This window comes from Neolamprologus multifasciatus, chromosome 10 (genome assembly GCF_963576455.1).
Source record: "Neolamprologus multifasciatus chromosome 10, fNeoMul1.2, whole genome shotgun sequence".
In the NCBI taxonomy this organism is placed as follows: domain Eukaryota; kingdom Metazoa; phylum Chordata; class Actinopteri; order Cichliformes; family Cichlidae; genus Neolamprologus; species Neolamprologus multifasciatus.
Genome location: NC_140448.1, coordinates 19,273,940 through 19,295,320, shown reverse-complemented (window position 1 = coordinate 19,295,320; position 21,381 = coordinate 19,273,940). Strand labels below are relative to the sequence as shown.

Here is a 21,381-nt window from a genome sequence, read left to right as displayed (position 1 = left end):
CAATGATTTTTGCAGTGTGTGCAAACGCTGATTGTTTCTCCCTTTGCAATCTCACATTTCCATCATGTGATTATTTTATGTTCCAATACTGCTCGGAAAATCGTCAGTGATTAAAGAACGAAACAAAGCAAAGTGAAATAAAATGAAAAACATAATTAAGCCAAACACATTCAAATCCAACAGTTTCAGTCTCTCTTGTTTTTTGTCATTAATATTTAGCTTTGTCAGCATAATGCATAGTGTCAGCAAACTGCACTGAATTATGGGAGTGCTGTAAGGTGTAGCAAGCTGGTTGAGTGCGCGTCTAATTACAGGGTGAACCACAATGATGAAAATAGGTTAGAGAAAATTAGTTTTATTTTCTACATTACAAAACAGCTCAAACTGTCCAAATTCCTCCTCCCTTTCTCAACAGGAAGTTTTCCCAAAGTTCACTTTAAGCAGGACATCCTAGTTGGTTGACACAGGGCCATAAAAGGAGGATGGGAGTATCTAAGCTTCCTCATCCTCACTTCCTGCTAGGCTGCTGTCAGTGGAGTCCACTTCCTCCTCCTGTTGCTCCTCTGAGGACTGCGGTTCTGATTTGGGTTGCTGCTCTGGCTCAGTGGTGCTGGAGGGCTCGCTAGGTTCTGTCGCTGTGCTGCTCTCTGCAGGCTTGGAGTCCTTCTGCTGTTCTCCATCTCCACCCTCTAAAAACTGTGACCAACCCTTCAGCCGCTCCTCTCGCTCGCGTGTCGTCTCTTCTACCTGCATGTACAGAACATGAAAGGTGAGAGATATTACCACGTGGAGAGTCTAAGGCAGTCTAACGTATCAAAATAATTCAAATATAACTGTGCAATCACTGAGTCTACCATGAACTCCTCTGTGTACCAAATTATTCTAGAGATACATGTCAGGCTATCTGTCTGATAGTTAAATCTGACCTTAAACTGGGTCATGAAACAGGACATTTAAAATAAAATAAATATTTTCCCTAAAATTTAATCAGCACCTCATACAATAAAGTGCTGCTAGCACCCAAAAAAGTGACAATAATGTACATGAACAACAGTAAAAGAAAAAAAGACTAACTTTCAGGCACAAAGCACATGTTGAACTGTACAACAGAATGCTAAAGACAATTACAGCTGTCAGAAAAGCTCAGGGGATCTCCTTTAACTAATATATGAAAGTGAAAGAACAACCAAGTAAAGCTTTAACTGCAAACAGAAGCACAGAAAACGAAGCAGATTCTGAAATCTGTCCCTTGGAACAATTAAAACTTTCGCAGATTTCATTTTATGCAGGAACCAAAACGTCACTTAGAAATTGTGTAACTTACTCCAACTTGTCAGGGAGCTAATTATATGACAGGCTAGGTATTACTACTTTTGACTGTGAATCATCAAGACCCCCAAAACCTCAATATTTCTGTTGTCTTTATTTACCTGATAGTCTGTCGTTCCATCCCAAAGCTGAGCAGATAGCTGCCTTCCTCCAAACCAGCGCCCGTTGAACGACAGAATACATGCATCAGCTTCCTCAGGCTCCTTAAAAGCAACTGATGCCACGCCGTCCGGGTGTCTCTGCAGCACAAATACAGCCACGCATCCACTTCATCTCCACTTTTTATTAACTAATTTCCTACCACAACCTTCAAAATACAGAAATCAAACTCACATCAAAGAGGATGACCTTCTTAACTTCCCCAAACTTCTCACACTCACTCCGCAGATCCTCACGATACTCATTCAGCACCAGTGGGTCCTCCTACAGAGAGCAAAGAGATTAATGCATTAATGCACAATGCTGTGTGTGTGTGTGTGTGTGTGTGTGTGTGTGTGTGTGTGTGTGTGTGTGTGTGTGTGTGTGTGTGTGTATACGTGTTTCTCTCACACCTCAAAGTCACTGGGATGGAACATATTCCTGATGATGACAACTTTTTCATGTCTCTTCCTCGCGTCTCCTTTTTTCTCCGGCCTCCAATCCAACTGTCTACAAAACAAAACGAAGAATAAAGAAACAGGGGCCAGTAGTGCTTTTACTGAGGAGTTCATTCCTGCTACACAGAAATAAACAGATAAGAACAGAAAAACAGAATTTACTTCTGCTGCTGCTGTAGCTTCTTCTTATAATCTTTGTTTTTCTTCTTCTTTTTGCTGGCGTCATACTGCCCCTTCAGCTCAAATCGTGCTGCTTCCACATGCAGTTTATAACCTCGGACCTCTGACTCATCAATCAGGCGTATAGCCAGATCCACAGACTCCTTCTGCAGAGAACCACAAACAAATACACACAGTCATTTGACCAGAGTAAAGAAAGCAAGAGCAGGAGATTTGTCTATCCACTCAACAAGAGGACTACAAATAACGTTGTTGCTCCATGTATTCTATGGCACCCTCTACGGCCAATATTGCCAATATCAAGTGACAACATTTGCACAGTTATGGTGCGTGTCTGGGGCATTGACCGGGCAGATGGTGAAGCAGGACAGACTAACCTTTAGATAGCAGCAAAGACCATCTCCCTTCAGATTTCCTTCTTTGTCTTTGTAAAGTTTGACTTTGTACTCTTCAGTGATGGGGTCCCTCATTACAATCCCACACTTTGACATCAGCTCGGCAAACTCCTCAGAGCTGATGTCAGGAGGCAGGCCTGATAAGAAGAGAGGAGAGAAAGATTAGAGCAAGAGAGCGCCACGTGATAAACAGAGTCAGGTACTTTATGGGACGCCAGCTTCTTGGCATTCAGAAGAAGGATATGTAGGTGATACTAACCTGACACGTAGACATTCGTGTTTTTACTTTCATCAATATCAAACCATCCTACGGGCAGAAAAAGGGAAACTGATCAAAAGCCACATTCCACTTACAACTTAAAAATTGCACATATGTGTTTGGATGTCAATTTACCTTGCTCAGCTTTCCTCTTCTCCCCTTTCTGTTTGGTTTCTTTGCCTGGCGTCTCATGCTGCTCTGAGGCCGAGTTTGGCGCGGGATCTTCTGGTTTCTCCTTTTCTGTTGGTTTTTGTGGTGGTTTGCTGTCAGGCCCGGGTGCTGCTGGGTTGGTGCTGGTCAGGGAAGTGTTCTTTCCATCCGGAGCCGATTTCTCAGTGAAGCCATAGTTGGCCTGGTAGGCTGCCATGAAGTCCTCTGTTATCTAGAGGAACAAATCAAACCTACTTAATATTAACACAGAAATAAACTCTGACCAATTTTGACACATCTAATAAAAGCTGTTATTGTAACAGCTAAATAAGCCTAAGTAGATCCTCTGTCACTCAAAGATATTACATCATTATTGCTCTGGATGCAAACAAAATGATAACACATAATAGTGCAGTCGAACACTTATCTCAGCACAGTCTTTAACCACAAACCCAAGACTGATGTGAACACGGAGTCCATCATAAATCAGGGTCAACAGAAAATACATTTATTAGGGAGGCTGAACTCTTAATGTCATTTAGGAATTCTTATGTAATTTTTATTGTTCATTTATCGAAGGTCTTTTAACATTTGCTGGTTAATTGATGCATCTACTAGTGATAAAAACTCCCTCAACAGCATTGTTAGTCAAAGTCATTGGGTTAGGGAGAGACACTTGTGTTCACTCAGAAGAAATCAGATGATAAAGGAGGTAAAAACTCATTATGACCATGTTTGGTCATATCCACATTCAGGAAGTTGCTCTCAGGCCAGTATGCCGGTAAGCTACAAACAAACTGCCCATCTCTGGCATTAATAAGTTCTCTGAATCATAAAATAAATGATAGCTTTGTTTTTTCACTTTAATTTTACTAGTCTGCGCTTTTATGCTATATAAAAAAGAAAACTACACAGCTCGTACTTTGGGAAACCAGGCCTTCTTTTCATGATCCCAGTCATACACAGTCCCATCCTCTGGATCGGTGTAGGTGTATGGGTCTGAGCCATCTTCATTTCTCTGACCATAGAGCTCTTGCAGCCGCAGCTGCTCCATAAACTCTTTGTTGGGATCTGATTTGCCACTCATCTACGACAAGAAAGTGACACATTAGATTACCATGTTCAGACATATAGAGAGACACTGTATGACAACTCCATCACACCGAAATAGCCTGGATTTCATATCCTGCTCTGGAGTCTTGCACAGGGTCATGATCTGGATATTACTCACCCATCTAACTGCCACTAGCCAACTAATCACATATGAGTACCATCATTGTTACTATACTGTAACTGCCGAAAATGTCAGCCAGCTGCTTTAATCCTTCACAATGTCAAGGATAACAACCGACAGCTGGACTCAATGTGAGCTAAAGCTACAGCCCGTCTTCAAAAGGAGGTGTATCTGAGCTAATATCAGGTTAATTCAGTCATTCACCTCTGCTATATTTTTATGTCCGTGATTAACACTTAGATTAAGTGTGTTGATGTTAGCCAGCATGGCTAGCGTTACCTTTCACAGCGATAGTCCAGGCACAGTGAGCTCTGGCTGGTGCGAAAGTTAACGGTGCAGATTATCTTAGTCAGACCCCCGCCACAGAACCAGCTTTGTGCTTTGAATGTGTTTTAAATTATTCTATTTTATTTCTAAATGAACGTTTCAGCGCAGCCCGCTAACGTTTTGATTTACCCTCAGTTAGTAACAACGGCACTAAAACGAAGTACATCCGAGGTTATGCCACTTGTGCGCATGCGTGGAAGAAAAGGGGGAAAAGGAGGCATTCGATTTGTACTTCTGCTTCTACCTTTTTTAAGAGAGCGTCTGCTGTTCAGCAAGACTAACGATCACTTTGCCCGCAGTTTGTTCGAGGGTAATGAATCGAACGTACGTCTTGTAGAATAACTAGTGTGGATAGTTAAGTGGTTGGCTAGTTCAATGCAGCTAACAGGTAAGTAATAAAATAGTCTCCTGGGTTTGGCATGGCCGAGGGAAGCGGTAATGTTAACGTCAATCCGGCCAACCTCCCACCGGGAGACCCGCAGCTCATCGGGATGATTGTGGAGCATCTGAAAAACCGGGGTCTTTTTGATGAGTTCCGTCGGGACTGTTTAGCCGACGTCGATACAAAGGTAATCTACTAACTCTGCTTTGTTTGTGTTTAACTTTAGCTAACCTGACACAAACAAAGTTATCCGTGTCAGTGCCACTTTAACTGTCCTAAATCTATCCGAGTGTCTTTTAGCTGGCTACAGTATACTACAGTATACTTTCAACGCACAGTGTACTCCGTTACTTAGTGTGCGCTATTGCTGCATGTTTACCGCGCTGCTGTTGTTGTCAGCCGGCCTATCAGAACCTGCGACAGAAAGTGGACAACTTCGTCACATCGCACCTGAGCACGCAGAACTGGAACCCGTCCATCAACAAGAACCAGATGAGGAACGGACTGAGGCAAAGCGTTGTTCAGTGAGTGTTTCCTTTGAGCTTTTTGCAACCTTTCAGCTCCTGTTCAGAATGTACTACACATGTGAGCTTCCAAGGAGCCAGACTTTCTCAAAATTTTACATAATCCTTTTTTTCGTTTAACAGTAGTTCTGCAGGCTTTCAGAAGGTCTTTCAAAATTTTTCTTTGAACATTGGCTGCTTTTTCACTCGTTTTTAGTCCAGCCTTTGTACCTGACTATTGTTTTGTTTGTTAAGCCTTGTAACACTGGCTTATGAATCCTTCAAGGAAAAAATGGGCACCTAACTCAAGGAATGAATCTTTCTTGTTGACACGTAACAGACAAAAACTGTATCTTTTGGCATATTATCTGTTCCTGTTTCTTTAGTTCAACCTATGAAAAATGCCAAAGATAATGCAGTTTGACAGACATAAAATGGTATTTTTGCAACAACAAGCTAACTGCCAAACAGTCATTAACTGAAAAATTGGTGTAGCTCAGCATGGTGTGCAGTGTGTCCTTATAAATATGAGGACACTGAATGAGTTGCAAGCCTTAAAAACTGTCTACAGCACATGAACAGCATTGATCTTCAGTTGTCTGCCTGATAATAGGGTTAATTAACACAATTGACGATGTCACCTATAAAAATTAGTTGATATGGAATTTCATTGTTGACGTGTCATACACTAAAACCACATAAATGTGTTTTTGTAACTGCCACACACTACAGGGAGGTATGAGGGCGTATCGCCTATATCGTCTCCCAAGACTGCGCTCAATATTAATGAAGAAGAACGTAGCGCCAACCACAAAACAGGACGAATAAAACAAATAAAGTTAAATGCAGACTGTGCAAACCAGAGCTTTCCTTCCACGACAGCACTACTGCAGTGCACACTCACATGTTGGTTTTTGGGGGTTTTTACATCTAATTTCTTTACGTAAATTAGTAAAAAGACTGTAGTGGACAGGTTATATATAAAATAAAGAAATGATCTGTTTTTGAAGTACTCACTTTTTGGGTTTTTGTGTTAAACATTGTATTTCAGTTTATGTTTACACATGCTTCAATAAATTGGTGTACCTATTTCCCATTTTCCTAGCAAAATATAAAGAAATGAGGAAGTGACTGAAGACTTTTGCACGACCATGCACTCAGCCATAATTTATTTATGTATTTTAAGATCGGGCATGCTGGAGTCTGGTGTGGACAGGATCATAACTCAGGTCGTGGACCCCAAGATGAACCACACTTTCCGACCGCACATAGAAACAGCCATCCACGACTTTTTGTCAGGGGACAGGAAGGAGGAAAGCACCTCAAGTTTGAACTCTGCTCCATCTGAACAGACAGAACCACAAGAGGCTCCGTCTGCCTCTGGCCCCAAAACCCCCTGAGGTGTGTGTTTAAAACCCAAAGCACAGCGTAAGGTCGACAGCAGCTCAAAAATGAGTAGTCTCTCTCTCTCTCGATACAGGCACACATGCTGGTCTCTAGTGGTCTGCACATTCTGTATGGCTGCATTAACCTTTGGAAAGGTGCAGCATCGGACGGGTGGACGATGAAGAGGAGGAAAGAGGAGGCTGTTTTGTGCCTCTAGTTCAATGGATTAGTCAGGAGTGTGTCATTGCTCCTGCGTGAGGCTGCTGCAGGAGAAGGGCTCCAACGCTGAGTGGTGCGCTGTTGTCGTTTGAGTGTGGATTGTTAAAAAAAAAATTTCGGTACTGGCTTTTTTTGTTTGTTTGGGTTTTTTTCCAATGTGCATTACTTTTTTTTTTTTTTCTTTTTTTTTTTTTTTGCAATTCTATATTTTTTTAATACAGAGCCAATTGTTCACTCACTCTGTTTATGCCTATGATATAGACATTTTCCAGTAATTATGTTTCCTGTTACTTTTTTTATTTTTATTTTTTATGCTTGTCTGCACTCATTTTTGATAGACTGAGGGGGAAAAAACTAAATTACTGAAGAGCAATGCAATGAATGAATTTGTTTCATGTTTACAGGCCATAATTTTTCATTTCATCATGTCAGATTTTTCTTTGGTGTGTGTGCTTAATATGAAGTTTGTCCATCTCATGTGCTTACATTAAAAACAACTGCCACCATGTCCCTCTTTGTCTTTTTCTACCTCCTCTTAGTTGCTAAGCTTTCATCAGTTGATACACCATATTTTTATCAGTTTGTCTTTAAAGGAGATGGCAATACAGTTAACAGAGAGGAAATGACAGTAACGCTTTTTAATGATGGAAACCTCTGCAGCAATTTCTGTGTAAAGAAAGCTGGTGTATGGTGTTTATTCGTTTTCTTTGTTAAGTCTAACATGCTGTCTGACGCAGCATTTCGCTCTTCTTTGCTAAATGGATCAGTCGAGTGCGATCTACAGGGTGGGCCATTTATATGGATACACTGTAATAACATGGGAGTGGTTGGTGATATGAAAGTCCTGTTTTTGGCACATTAGCATATGTGAGGGGACAAACTCCTCAAGATGGGTGGTGACCATGGTGGCCATTTAGAAGTCGGCCCTGGGGCTTGGTCACTCAGGCACAGCTGGCTGCCGGCGGAGCTCACGGGCACGTCACTGCAGCCCCCCCTGGCTTCTGCTCCGTGGCTGCTGGGTGACCCCTCATCTGGGACTCTCCTCAGCTCTTTCTGGGACGGTGGCACGGCTGCCCCTCTGTTGGTCTTCCTTGGTCTCTTGTGTTCTGGGGGCCTCTGGATGTCTGGAGTTTTGATCTCCTCCATACCTGCTTCATGCCCTGGAGGACGGGGCAGTGGCCCCCCACACCCTCTAGCAGATCATTACATGAGGGAACCTTTTAAGAAAACAAGCGCGTCCATGCTCACAGGTGTACACACGGGTGATCACACACACAAACTACACCCTTTTTGGCTCCTACCTCAATGCACACTGTGCTGTCGATCTTACGTGCTGCACAATAATGTTTAATATTTAGTATTTACTGTCATATTCCCATATATCATTGTGATGTGGTTTATTGTATTACTCTCGTTTTCTTCTGCTTGTTTTCTTTTTTCTTTCTCAACAGGTGATCCAGGTGATCGATATATGTATTTTTTTTTTTTTTTTTTTTCTGCTTATTCTGTTGGTTTTTGTTTTTTGCCCTTCTCCCCCGTCCCTCTTCTCAACTGTTTTTCTTTCCCTCTTTCTTTCTCCCTTTTCTTTCCCCCAGTCAAGTCTGTCCCGTATTCAGCAAGTGAAAATAAAATAAAGAATAAAAGGTGAATCAAATGGACCATTACGGCAAAGCTGGGATGGTCAATTTGGTAAAGAAAATCCGTTGGGCATCTTTCTTCGCCTTTAGACAATAATTCTGATGGCAAAAGAGCCAAACGGGACAGGCAGAAAAAGAAAACAAAAAAAAAAACAAAAAAAAAAACAAAAAAAAAAGAAGTCGGCCCTCTTGGATACAACTTTTGTTTTTTCAATAGGAAGAGGGCCATGTGACACATCAAACTTATTGGTAATGTCACAAGAAAAACAATGGTGTGCTTGGTTTCAACGTAACTTTATTCTTTCATGAGTTATTTACAAGTTTCTGACCACTTATAAAATGTGTTCAATGTGCTGCCCATTGTGTTGGATTGTCAATGCAACCCTCTTCTCCCACTCTTCACACACTGATAGCAACAGCGCAGGAGAAATGCCAGCACTGGCATCCAGTATCCGTAGTTTCAGGTGCTGCACATCTCGTATCTTCACACCATTGACAATTGCCTTCAGATCACCCCAAAGATAAAAGTCTAAGGGGGTCAGATCGGGAGACCTTGGGGGCCATTCAACTGGCCCATGACGACCAATCCACTTTCCAGGAAACTTCATCTAGGAATGCTCAGACCTGGCACCCATAATGTGGTGGTGCACCATCTTGCTGGAAAAACTCAGGGTACGTGCCAGCTTCAGTGCACAAAGAGGGAAACACATCATCATGTAGCCGAATGCCACTCTCCAGTGACATGCGGCGAGTGCTACGCTGTGGGCTCTTGCTGAATGAAGCTAGGACAGCCACTGATGTTTCTTCATTAGTGACAGTTTTTTTTCATCATGTAGCAATTTCAAATATCCAGTGGCATTGAGGTTACCATTGATGAAGAATGGACCCACTATCGTTGTACCCCATATACCACACCAAACTATCACTTTTGTTGTTCCAACAGTCTTGGAGGGATCCATCCAATGTGGGTTAGTGTCAGACCAATAGCGGTAGTTTTGTTCCATTCACATAAAAGTTTGCCTCATCACTGAACAAAATCTTCTGCGTGAACTGAGGGTCCTGTTCCAATTTTTGTTTTGCCCATTCTGCAAATTCTGTGCGCCGATCTGGGTCATCCTCGTTGAGATGCTGCAGTAGCTGGAGTTTGTAAGGGTGCCATTTGTGAGTAGCTAATATCCCTCTCGTATTCAGAGAAAACATTGCATATATATATAACATACGTTTCGTATTGAGGTGAAAAGGAACACAGTTTGTCCCGGACTTCAGCTACAATGAAAAAGACACAAAGCTGGAGTTATTCTTTGTCTTTGCTGCACAGCTGCCTCTTCTTCTCTCATTCTCCTCCTCTCCTGTTTCTACTTCAATCATTAAACTGATCAATGATCAGCTGATCGGCTTTTCTCTCTTTGCGCCAGAATGGGGAAACCGGCGGATGTTGTTAGAATTTATTTAATATTAATTTCTAGTATCAGCTGATGTTTACTGGAGCCACAGCTGTAAAAGCTGCTGGTCATTATGTCGGTTTGGATATGTGGTGAGAGGGAAACATGAAGATGAAACCAGGAGATGTCCTTACTGAATCATCAGAGCTGAACAGGTGATGGAGAAACAGGTTTACCTTTTAGGTGACATGAATGAGTTGAAGGGAAGTTATGAACTGTTTCTGAGAAATAACACCAGGATCCTTTTTTTATGTAGCTGACAGCTGGTAACTGTGCAGGGGAGGGTATAGCAAAGTGTTGCCAGGGGCCCAGGTAGGGCATTAACAGGGAAAGGAGGGCACAAAGAAATACTTTCTTATTCTCATTTAAAATGTCTCACTTTTAACAAATAATTATTTGAATCTTACAACAAATGTTTTCATCTGATGTAAAATTTATAGAAATCCATTATTGTACATAGTAATTTTTTTTAGGGTACCATCATAATTTCTTCAGAAGTAGCTAAGTACTGTATATGATGCCAGTATTTTCCCACATTTTCTAGATACTGTACCAGTACTGTGTGTAAAATGCCATCAAAAAGTCAATTAAGTTTTATTCTTTCTCACCTGTCTTTCTGTCTCCTTTCACTTTTTAAAGGTTGCCATGTTAGAAAAAATATTTTGCCCTGCCATGCTGTTTATTGATGTGGCAAATGAATGGTTTATGAAAATATATCTAAATCTGTCATCAGTAATCAGTAATGATCATGTCTCACCCCTAGTCTTCTCTGTCTTAATTTCAGGTTTTCACCATGTGTTGTAGATAGTTCAGGAGGTTAACTTGACCAAGCAGTCTACTTTCGGGTACTGTTTAGAATACCAGAATAGGAAGGATGGTGTAGGTTTAAGTTTATTAGACTGATACATATATACCAACAAGACAGTGTACATCACTGTGACAACAGCGTTTGTTTTCATTCAAAGGATTTATGGTTTTTCCTATAATACCTGGTGGGCCAGTCTCTAGTCAAAATGCCCGGGCCGATTTTTGTCCCAGTCCAGCCCTGGCTGCAATGACCCGGTTACTGCATTCACCAGATATCAACACAATTTCGATCCACTCCTCACGTGTTAACCTCTTCAACATGTCAATGGCTGTGAACAAAGAGAAACTTGTAAATAACTCATGAAAGAATAAAGTTACGTTGAAACCAAGCACACCAAGTTTGATGTGTCACATGGCCCTCTTCCTATTGAAAAAACAAAAGTTTTATCCAAGATGGCTGACTTCTAAATGGCCACCATGGTCACCACCCATCCTGAGGGGTTTGCCCCCTCACATATACTAATGTGCCACAAACAGGACTTTAATATCACCAACCATTCCCATGTTATTACGTTGTATCCATATAAATGGCCCACCCTGTACTTCAGTCAGACACATGATCAAAAGAGCGGTTGATGGAGATTTCTAAGGACTGTCTGAAACAAACAAACTGTTAGTGCAAATTAGGGCTGGGCGATATGACCCAAAATTCATATCTCGATATTTTTTACCTGGACGGCAATATAAGATATATATCTCGATTTTTTTTTTTTAAAGCCATAAAGTAAGAACAAAAAGAGAGTTCTTAGTCAAAGCTGTGTCCCAGATGTCACACAGGCACTTTTATTAACATAGAGCATAGATGTACATAAAATTTACTCAAAAATAAATTGAGCATTTATTAAATAATAATGCTCCATAAATAAAAGGAAACAATGTTGTTTTTGTGCATAACAAAAAGCTCACAATTGGGCAGTCAAAATGTAAACTAAAAGAGCTGAGCATAGTAACAAAGACAGATTTCACAGCTGCTCTGTTCCCAACTTCTACTGCGTGACTGACAGCATTGAGTTTGAAATCCTCTTCGTAACCACGTCTCCTAACAGGTGCCATTTATGGTCCTTATACACAGTAGGGTAATATTACGTTGAAGCACAGTACTATCACTCCGCGAGGCTCCTCGGTAGCCGTAATGCTCCGACAATCCATCAAGCGGTGCAGCTCCGTAGCTTACCAAAGTCGTACTAAAACATTTTTTGACAGATTGCTGAGCGCTGTGTACCACATAAAATCGGTTCGCGGCCATCAAGCACAACCAGAATTCATACATAAGGCGCGCTGTCAACTTTTGAGAAAATGAAAGGATTTTAGGCTGTGCAGCGTCTCTGGGCTGCATGGCGTTAGCGTGGTGGCGTCCAGCCCCACGCACGGGGCGATGCGCAGTAACTCGTTAACGGAGATTTTCCGTGTCCATCTTGTCGCTTCCTGCAGGTGAAGCGATGGGGGAGGAGGGGCAGTGTTGCCAACTCTTCAGTAAGGAAAATCGCTATTGGCTGTCCTAAAAGTCGCTAGAAGTCGCTAAATGATGTCATCACATAATTTGCATAATTGGTCATGCTAATGTAATTGTAACCTACGTTGTTGGAGAGAGAAATAACATCGTGGAAGAGACATAAAGTGAGTAAAAAACCTCCTAAATGCATTTAGAGTTTATTTAGAACTACAAATTAAATTTATTTTAGCAATTATTGTTTTTTTTAATGTCACAATTCCAACCCTGCTCCTTAATCCGGGCTTGGACCGGCAAAAGTGACCCGAAATAGGCACTCTGGTGGAGTTACTTTGTGTGTGTGCGTTTATAAGTACTTTTAAACCTTGTGATCCACAAAACAGCATAAGAGTAAAAGAGTAAAAGAAGAACTGACTGCGCAGCTTGTTGAGAGTAAAAGCGATATGCGCTTTCACGTCTTTTTTTACGTCTAGGGGGTCTTTCACGTCTAGGGGGTCTGAAAACTCGCTAAATATAGCGACAAAGTCACTAAGTTGGCAACACTGAGGAGGGGGAGTTGTGTTCAGTGCAGGAGGGGAGAGGCCAAGTGTAAAGACAAAAGTGAATGAAAGAGAGGAAAACTTGCGGCTCCACAAGTATAGTTATAACGTAACATAGACTATATCGATATAAAGGATATTGTCACATCTTATATCTCGTATAAAAATATATCGATATTTTTTAAAAACTCGATATATCGCCCAGCTCTAGTGCAAATAAAATGAGTAAATTAATCTTGTGGATTCATGATTATCACAAGCACTCTGAGCTGGGAATACTATTACTTCAAGAATTTATACACAGCAGTTAGTGCCAATGCCTCACAGCATGAATCGATTCAGGATTCAATGAATCAATATGGCGTTATTCAAGCTAAAATTGATTTAAATGGGAAAATCGATTATTTAAACACACCCCTAATAAGAACGGGTCCATCTTCCATCTACCATGTACCTAAACGGTCCCGAACTTTCCAATTCCTTCTCTATGGGAGTCCTAAACCACTACGAATGTAATATATTCTTTGTCCACTATAGTCTTCTGGCGCTGTTGCGAGTTTATACCATCAACTGTAGAAAACATGGACGACGCGACAGCTCCCCAAAAATGAAGCCAAAACGTCTCTATCGCCCCCTGGTGTCTGGCTGCAGTATAGGTCATAAACCCCGCCTCCTCCATGTTAGCGGATGGGACTGGGGTCAGACTAAAATAAATTAATTCTCCTTAGATAATTTTTTTCCAAAGATTCTTTCTTTTGTTTTCAATAGTTGTCATCACGCTGATTGATGTTCAAGGGGTCTCCTTTCCCATAAGTTTGATTCTAATTCCTACCGCGGTGATGTTAAATTGGGGTGAAACGTCATCATAAGAGCTTTGACTGACAGCTGCAGTCACGGAGAAACTTGCGTATCTCTGTTCGCGAATAGCAGATAGAGCGTAGGCTCTGAGAGGACGCCCTGCGTTTACGCTACGAAAGTGTTTTAACCTGACAGCCTGAGGTGTTCTTCAGAAAACTGGACTACCCGACATAAGGACCCGAGGCCCCGCTGCACTTTTTCGGTAAGTTAAACGTGTTTGTAAGCTAATCCGTAACTACCGTCCTTAGCTAGCTCCTGAGACCTAGCTAGCTAAAATGAGCACTCGGCTGTCAGGGTTCGTTTAGCTAATCTATGCAGGGGAATGAATTTACTAAAGAAATCAAGAGAAACGCCCCGGGCTGCTCAGTCACTAATTACTGTTACTGTACTTTTATTACAAGTATTATACTGTAAAAGCAACAGGCTGCACCCTGCTTCAGCTCCTGTGCAGAGCTGAATATTAAATATGTGCAAACAACAGCATGTTTTCAGTCTCTTGCCACATCTGTAAAGACGGTAACAATTTTTTTAAAAAGCTTGTACTTCAGTAACTCCTCATTAATCAGGAACTATTGATTAAAGTACTGTAGTGTACTGTAATACTGAAAAAAATGTAAGAGAAGAACTTCAGATCCTGAGTGTGTGAGGACAGAAGAATCAGCTTTATTTCAATATTGAGGGATAACATTTATATCTGAGTTTGATGGTTCTGTTGTCTTTGCGATTACAGGAGCTGCCCTCAGATTCAGACCTCAGCCCCATCGAGTGACAGCAGACAGATCATCCAACATGTTCACATGTTAACTGCAAAATGAACTGATGAAAACAGTACAAAGGTTAAAGTAGCACACGTGCTGTAGTGAAAGCTGCAGCTGTTTTATTGATAAAGTTAAAGACAAAAACAAAAGGATTAATCACTCATGTTACTGTGTCACTGTTAATGCTAGTTCATATACTAGCATTAACAGGACCTCAGTTTGGTGTTTCACAAAGCTGCTGATCTCAGACCTGCACAGCTTCCGATTTAAACACTTGATGTACTCAGCTGCATGAAGAGCATATGAGATTTTCTCTAACTCAATTAAATAAAACCTGATGAAGGTCAAAGGTCGTCACTTGTATGTTGAACTACAAACTTGTCATCTGGAATTCTTTCACAGTTTTTTGCAGATAGTGTGTTATTTACCATAAAGTGATTCAGAGTTATTCATACCAGAGTAACCAGAGAGGATCATATATTTTTAAATATATAACTTTCTACAGGACTGAATATAATATCTTTAAGTAAAAGTCCGGAGCCTCTGGTGAGTATCCGAGTATTTATAACATTACACAAACCAAAGGTCTCATCACAGTGTTGATGAAATGCTGGGTTTATCCATCTCCTGGGGCGGGCCTACGGAGGAGTGCTGAAGATTTCCCTGTGAGGGAGCTGCTGGTGAAGATCATGAGTCCTGCTTGATCAATGCCATGAGCTTCAGTCTTCCTGGTGTTTCTTAAATGATGCCTCTCTCAGTGGGTCAACAGAACTTATGGCACAGGACAGCTGTGATGAAAGAAAGGGAAGAAGTTTCTCCAAACCTCTGGACCCAGGAAACCCAGCTTGGTCCTGATGGTCTCCCTCACTAGTTTCTCTCCAGGGTGAATGTAGCTGTTGATATAATATGGACTCTATTATTAAATGAAAAGAACAAATTAGACTACACTACTGAAACGTTCTGCTGATATTTTTAAAGTCTCCATGTTACCAGGCTGTAGAGGGCTCTGAAGATTTAAACAGTGTTAGATCCATTACACTCGCAGTCTTATGTTAAAATCTCAAAGGACAGCATTATATTTTTGATATTAACTCTGGGCCTCTGTAGAGTGTGCAGCTGATCTCATCGCTGTCTAAAAATGGATTTAAAAAAAACCATGAGTGTTGAAGACTATTGACCCTGTGCACGAGAAAATGCTAACTTCCTGGTTTGAGACCGGATGTGGGGTTGTACATTTCCGGTAGCTTTACTTTGCGGTCAATCGCTACTGCAAAGATATACTCCAAAATCATGTCCAAAACTCGAAAACGGAAAGATCGCGTTAAGTTACAAAGAGGAGAAGGTGGGAACACTCACCACTGTTGTGTCATAAAAAATCGAATGATCAATTTTGACGTTTAAAGAGTTTAGATCAATCAGCTGTTTACATCACTCAACACAAGCAGAACTGCATTACTGCATGCAGAAGACACATCGTCCACATTCAGAAGCACATCTCTGTATAGTGACTGGTCTTATGATTTAAACAGGCAAATGTTCAGCATTCACACTACAGGTGAAGAATAGTCAAACCAGATGTTTCCCCCATTATGTCGATATCAGCTAGTCAAGTACACACCTACACAGCATGTTAACAAACCGTGGAAAAAAAGCCACACAAAAAATGAATGATTGCTGGTAAGGCTTTCTATACATTAGTATTTACGAAGGGTATGTTGTGACTTACCTTAAAAATTACAGCGGTCCCTCGCTAATAACGCAGTTCACCTTTCACCTGGCTGTGAGATTTTTTCGTGCAAGTTTGCATGCTTATTTTTTTACATCACATTGTCCTGCGTCCTGATCGCTGCAGACGATCTCCTCCGTGACGTCTCTCCTGTACAATACAGAATCTCTGCATCGATCGCTAGCAGTGTGACTCTGAAGTGCAGTGCTGTATGTCCACAATGTCCACGACACGTTTTGCACCGTCAAAAAATAAAATTGGCTACTTGATTTCACCTATCACTGGTTATTTTTAGAACATAACACCCACGATAAACGAGGGACAGCTGAGAAATATAACATTTGAATCCATTTTCTCTTTTGCCCTGAGGTGCGGGGGAAAAATATCGGCAAGTTGATGAACATTATTTACAGATATATTGGGTAAATGCCCAAGACATCTATAGAAATGTAAATCGCCGCTTGATTCATTCACTTGCTTAACTTGTTTTGGACCGTAACCCAGGCGCGAATAGGACACCGGAAACAAAGCTCCCCACAGGAGTTTCCGCACCGGAAGTAGCATATGCTAACGTGCACATAGTCAATTAAGAGTAGCAGGTGTGTAGCATCGCTAACTAGCTAGCAACAAGCCTCCAACACAGTGCGTATGCTAGCGGCTCTAACTAACGAATTAACAACAGAGTGATTTTAGAACTATAAGATGATAAGCTGTGTGTCTTTTTTTATACCAGTGACATGGTTGTATTTACCTTAATTAAACGAGTCGTCAGTCGCGGTAAACGAGCGAAAAAAACTCGAGCAGCCGGGCTACGTAAAAAGTGTAGGGGGGCGTGTTTGCGGTCATGTCCAGCGGGTGTGTGGGCGGGAGCGTTACACAGTCGCTCCACCTCAAGTCACTACTGCGCAGACTCTGGATCCAAATTTGCAAGATGGCAGCCTCCACAAGCGGGGTATTTTGGCTTCATTTTTGCACAATGGTAGGAGGCGGGGTCGCGTCGTCCATGTTTTCTACAGTCGATGGTTTATACCATTGACTGTCGCGTATTGATTTATTGATTGATTTAAATGGGAAAATCGATTATTTAAACACACCCCTAATAAGAACGGGTCCATCTTCCATCTACCATGTACCTAAACGGTCCCGAACTTTCCAATTCCTTCTCTATGGCAGTCCTAAACCACTACGGATGTAATATATTTTTGTCCACTATTGTCTTCTGGCGCTGTTTCGACTTTATACATGATACGTTCATTATGGTTGTTTTGGAAGAGGTTTTGTCTCTTTCGTTGACGATAGAGAACTCTGCGTTGAGGCTTCTAGTCATTCTAATCTCTGTCCGCTATAGTTTGCACGTAAAACTTGATACACATTACAGGCGTGCACAAGTTGAAGTATCAAAACGAGGGAAACAGCGATACTATCACACTGAAGACATACTTGGGTCACGATCGGTACTGCAACATACGAGTACGAAAACACCTTCCTCGTTAGTATAGTGGTGAGTATCCCCGCCTGTCACGCGGGAGACCGGGGTTCGATTCCCCGACGGGGAGGCTTTACGTTTTTGTTCTTAATGTTAAACGTCAGATTGTGACATCCTTGGGAACGTTATAATGTTTCAGGGTTTCCTTGAACAGACTCAGGAATTAAACAATATTCAAACACATGACAGTTACTGCTCTTTCTAAACTGTAGCTTCAAAACTCTCCCTGGACAGCGCTTTGAGTGCTCAGATAGAATAGAAAAGTGCCATATAAGAACTAATCCACCTACCATTTACCAAAACTGTTTCCAATTCCTTCTCTATGGCAGTCCTAAATAGAGATGGACCGATCGGATATTACGTATCGGTATCGGTCTGATACTGACGTAAATTACTGGATCGGATATCATAGAGAAATAAAAAATGTAATCGATCCATTAAATATCAAAAAAGCACCTCACAAAACTTACAACACGGCGTAACTCGGCCCATAACCGTATGGGCCGAGTTACGCCTGTGGAGCAGTTACGCATGTGGAGCAGTGTGCTCACGTGATAGAGCGGCTGTGTGTATTTGTAGCCTTGCTACCAAACCGGCATTTCATCTCCGAGGAAGTGATTCCAGAGAGAAGTAAAGCAAGTGTGTAAGTTCATCTCTGAATGTTTTTAAAGCATTCCCACGTTAAGCTCAACAACCGATATATGGAGCGACTGCCTCTTCTCTCCCTCTCCTGCTGCTACTTCAATCGTGTAACTGATCAATGATCAGCTGATCGGCTTTTCTGTCGCAAGTCTGTCTCTCTTCTTTGTTTTTGGCCCACTTTGCACCAGAAAGAAGAAACGAGCGGCTAAACAGCAGCAGCACGTTTAAGCTTGATAAGCTGTTGTTAGAATTTATTTAATATTACTATCTACACCTTGATCTTTTTCTACATAGCTGACGGCTGGTAACTGTGCAGGGGCGGATCTAGCAAAGTTTAGCCAGGGGGGCCGATAGGGCATTAACAGGGAAAAGGGGGCACAAAGACATACTTTTCTTTCTTATTCTCATTTAAAATGTCAAGCTTTTAATAAATAATTATCTGAATCTTACACTCAAAGTTTTAATCTGATGTAAAATGTATAGAAGCCCATTACTGTATATAGTAAATGTTAAGTCTAATATACCCTAGTAAGCTATACTACTTTTTCATTTGGGAAGATACCATCTGTGCAGTCTGCAAATCTGTTGAAGAAAGATGTTGAATCTATTTAATTATTCTTGAAAAATGCTATATTTCTGTGCATTTTTTTTCACACTGCATCAAATTAAAGTTTATTATGTCAATTAAGCATCATGAGGGTGGTTCCCTATTATTTTTTTTTCCTGGGAGTTTGCAACCCTATTAGTTAGGTTGCTTAATATTTCTGCTAAGTACTCTTTAAAATACAAGAATAGGGAGGATGGAGTAGGTTTAAGTTTATTAAATTGATCAGTATTGCTGAACTATGAAATATTTTGGGTGCAGTGTATTTTTTACATACAGGTATAACAGAATAACTTTAGTGTTGTTGTTTATTTAAATTTGAGTATGAACTTATACAAAATGCAGCAAGATATTAAAAAAAAACAGTTTTATTGATATCGGCAGATATCCAAATTTATGATATCGGTATCGGACATAAAAAAGTGGTATCGTGCCATCTCTAGTCCTAAACCACTACGGATGTAATATATTTTTGTCCACTATAGTTTTATGGCGCTGTTGTAGTTTATAAGAGGTTTTGCCTCTTTCGCTGACGATAAAGAACTTTGCGTTGAGGCTTCTAGTCATTCTAATCTCTGTCCGCAAAAACTTGATATACATTACAGGCGTGCGCAACTTAACGTATCAAAACGCGAAACGGCAATACTATCACACTGTGGACATAGTTGAGTCACGATCTGTACTGCACGATCTGTAGTACACGATCTGTACTGCAACATACGAATCCGAAGACACCTTCCTCGTTAGTATAGTGGTGAGTATCCCCGCCTGTCACGCGGGAGACCGGGGTTCGATTCCCCGACGGGGAGGCATTACGTTTTTGTTCTTAATGTTAAACGTCAGATTGTGACATCCTTGGGAACGTCCTCAACTGCTTAATGTTTCAGGGTTTCCTTGAACAGACTCAGGAATTAAACAATATTCAAACACATGACAGTTACTGCTCTTTTCTAAACTGTAGTTTCAAAACTCTCCCTGGAAAGCGCTTTGAGTGCTCAGGTAGAATAGAAAAGTGCTATATAAGAACGAATCTATCTACCATTTACCGAAACCGTTTCCAATTCCTTCTCTATGGCAGTCCTAAACCACTACGGATGTAATATATTTTTGTCCACTATAGTCTTCTGGCGCTGTTGTAGTTTATACGTGATACGTTCATTATGGTTGTTTTGGAAGAGGTTTTGTCTCTTTCGTTGACGATAGAGAACTTTGCGTTGAGGCTTCTAGTCATTCTAATCTCTGTCCGCAAAGACATGATATACGTTACAGGCGTGCACAACTTAACGTATCAAAACGGGGAAACGGCAATACTATCCCACCGTGGACATAGTTGAGTCACGATCGGTACTGCAACATACGAGTCCGAAAACACCTTCCTCGTTAGTATAGTGGTGAGTATCCCCGCCTGTCACGCGGGAGACCGGGGTTCGATTCCCCGACGGGGAGGCATTACCTTTTTATTCTTCATGTTAAACGTCAGACTGTGACATCATTGGGAACGTTCTTAATGTTTCAGGGTTTCCTTAAACAGACTCAGGAATTAAACAATATTCAAACACATGACAGTTACTGAACTTTTCTAAACTGTAGCTTCAAAACTCTCCCTGGACAGCGCTTTGAGTGCTCAAGTAGAATAGAAAAGTGCTATATAAGAACGAATCCATCTACCATAAAACTTGATATACATTACAGGCGTGCACAACTTAACGTATCAAAACGGGGAAACGGCAATACTATCCCACTATGGACATAGTTGCGTCACGATCGGTACGGCAACATACGAGTCCGAAGGCTGTCACGCGGGGGGGGGGGCATCGCGTATGGTGTAACGGAGAAACAGCCAATTAAATGGCAGCTTTTCGGGCATTGGAAAAAATGGGCTGGTTTTTTTTTTTTTACACTGAACTGTCTGAGCGCGGGTTCGAGTCCTGGTTGGGACAAAGGTTGTGTTACATTATCAAAAGTTAAACACCATTTTCAATTTACTTATTGTGGATAACATTTATTTTTCACTTTGCTTTTTCTTATTATTTGATTATCATTTTATTTATATTATATAGTGTTATGGCCTGTGGAGCAATTTTTCTGCATTGCATACCTATACTGTTACAAAGTACATAACTCAGACTAAACTGTATCATCACAGTTTTGAGATGATACATACCAGACATATAGTCTACAATTATGCACACATCTAACTTTTAATACAAAGACTAAAGCTAAAACTATAAACTGCTAGTTTATATCTATTCATTTTCCAGCACAAACTCAGTACTGACATCATTACTTTATTCCAGTCATGCTCTTGCCTGCCTTCACCGAGCATGCTTTAAATCTGTTGCTCTTCTGCTTCTGCGTTTCAGATCCGCAGCCATGCAGCCCGCCTCCTCTCCTTTCTTCTCCTCACTGTGG

General features: G+C 41.2%; 2 protein-coding genes, 1 long non-coding RNA gene and 3 other non-coding genes across 7 annotated transcripts; 5 read left to right on the top strand and 1 right to left on the bottom strand.

The window, feature by feature from the left end:
• Positions 1 to 339: 339 nt before the first annotated feature.
• Positions 340 to 4,640, bottom strand: htatsf1 (HIV-1 Tat specific factor 1). Its single transcript, XM_085174602.1, has 10 exons — positions 4,423 to 4,640; positions 3,832 to 3,996; positions 2,895 to 3,141; positions 2,760 to 2,807; positions 2,483 to 2,637; positions 2,088 to 2,251; positions 1,881 to 1,977; positions 1,663 to 1,752; positions 1,431 to 1,568; positions 340 to 747 (listed from the first exon to the last, which is right to left on the bottom strand). Exons 2-10 carry the CDS (start codon positions 3,994 to 3,996, stop codon positions 493 to 495), a joined length of 1,359 nt encoding a protein of 452 aa, XP_085030728.1. The 5' UTR covers positions 4,423 to 4,640; the 3' UTR covers positions 340 to 492.
• Positions 4,641 to 4,744: 104 nt separating this feature from the next.
• Positions 4,745 to 7,470, top strand: bod1 (biorientation of chromosomes in cell division 1). Of its 2 annotated transcripts, none has more exons than XM_085174607.1 (4): positions 4,745 to 5,039; positions 5,252 to 5,376; positions 6,542 to 6,756; positions 6,836 to 7,470. In XM_085174607.1, exons 1-3 carry the CDS (start codon positions 4,890 to 4,892, stop codon positions 6,753 to 6,755), a joined length of 489 nt encoding a protein of 162 aa, XP_085030733.1. In that variant the 5' UTR covers positions 4,745 to 4,889; the 3' UTR covers position 6,756; positions 6,836 to 7,470. The 2 variants fall into 2 exon arrangements, with proteins under 2 accessions (XP_085030733.1, XP_085030734.1); XM_085174608.1 differs by having other exon boundaries at positions 6,815 to 7,470.
• Positions 7,471 to 13,109: 5,639 nt separating this feature from the next.
• LOC146510133 (uncharacterized) lies at positions 13,110 to 16,827 on the top strand. The gene is made up of 2 exons (XR_014876437.1): positions 13,110 to 13,955; positions 14,484 to 16,827. It is a non-coding gene; the product is annotated as an uncharacterized LOC146510133 (long non-coding RNA).
• An 894-nt stretch (positions 16,828 to 17,721) lies between these two features.
• Positions 17,722 to 17,793, top strand: trnad-guc (transfer RNA aspartic acid (anticodon GUC)). The gene has a single exon. It is a non-coding gene; the product is annotated as a tRNA-Asp (tRNA).
• Positions 17,794 to 19,706: 1,913 nt separating this feature from the next.
• trnad-guc (transfer RNA aspartic acid (anticodon GUC)) lies at positions 19,707 to 19,778 on the top strand. The gene has a single exon. It is a non-coding gene; the product is annotated as a tRNA-Asp (tRNA).
• Positions 19,779 to 20,343: 565 nt separating this feature from the next.
• trnad-guc (transfer RNA aspartic acid (anticodon GUC)) lies at positions 20,344 to 20,415 on the top strand. The gene has a single exon. It is a non-coding gene; the product is annotated as a tRNA-Asp (tRNA).
• The last annotated feature ends 966 nt before the right edge of the window (positions 20,416 to 21,381 follow it).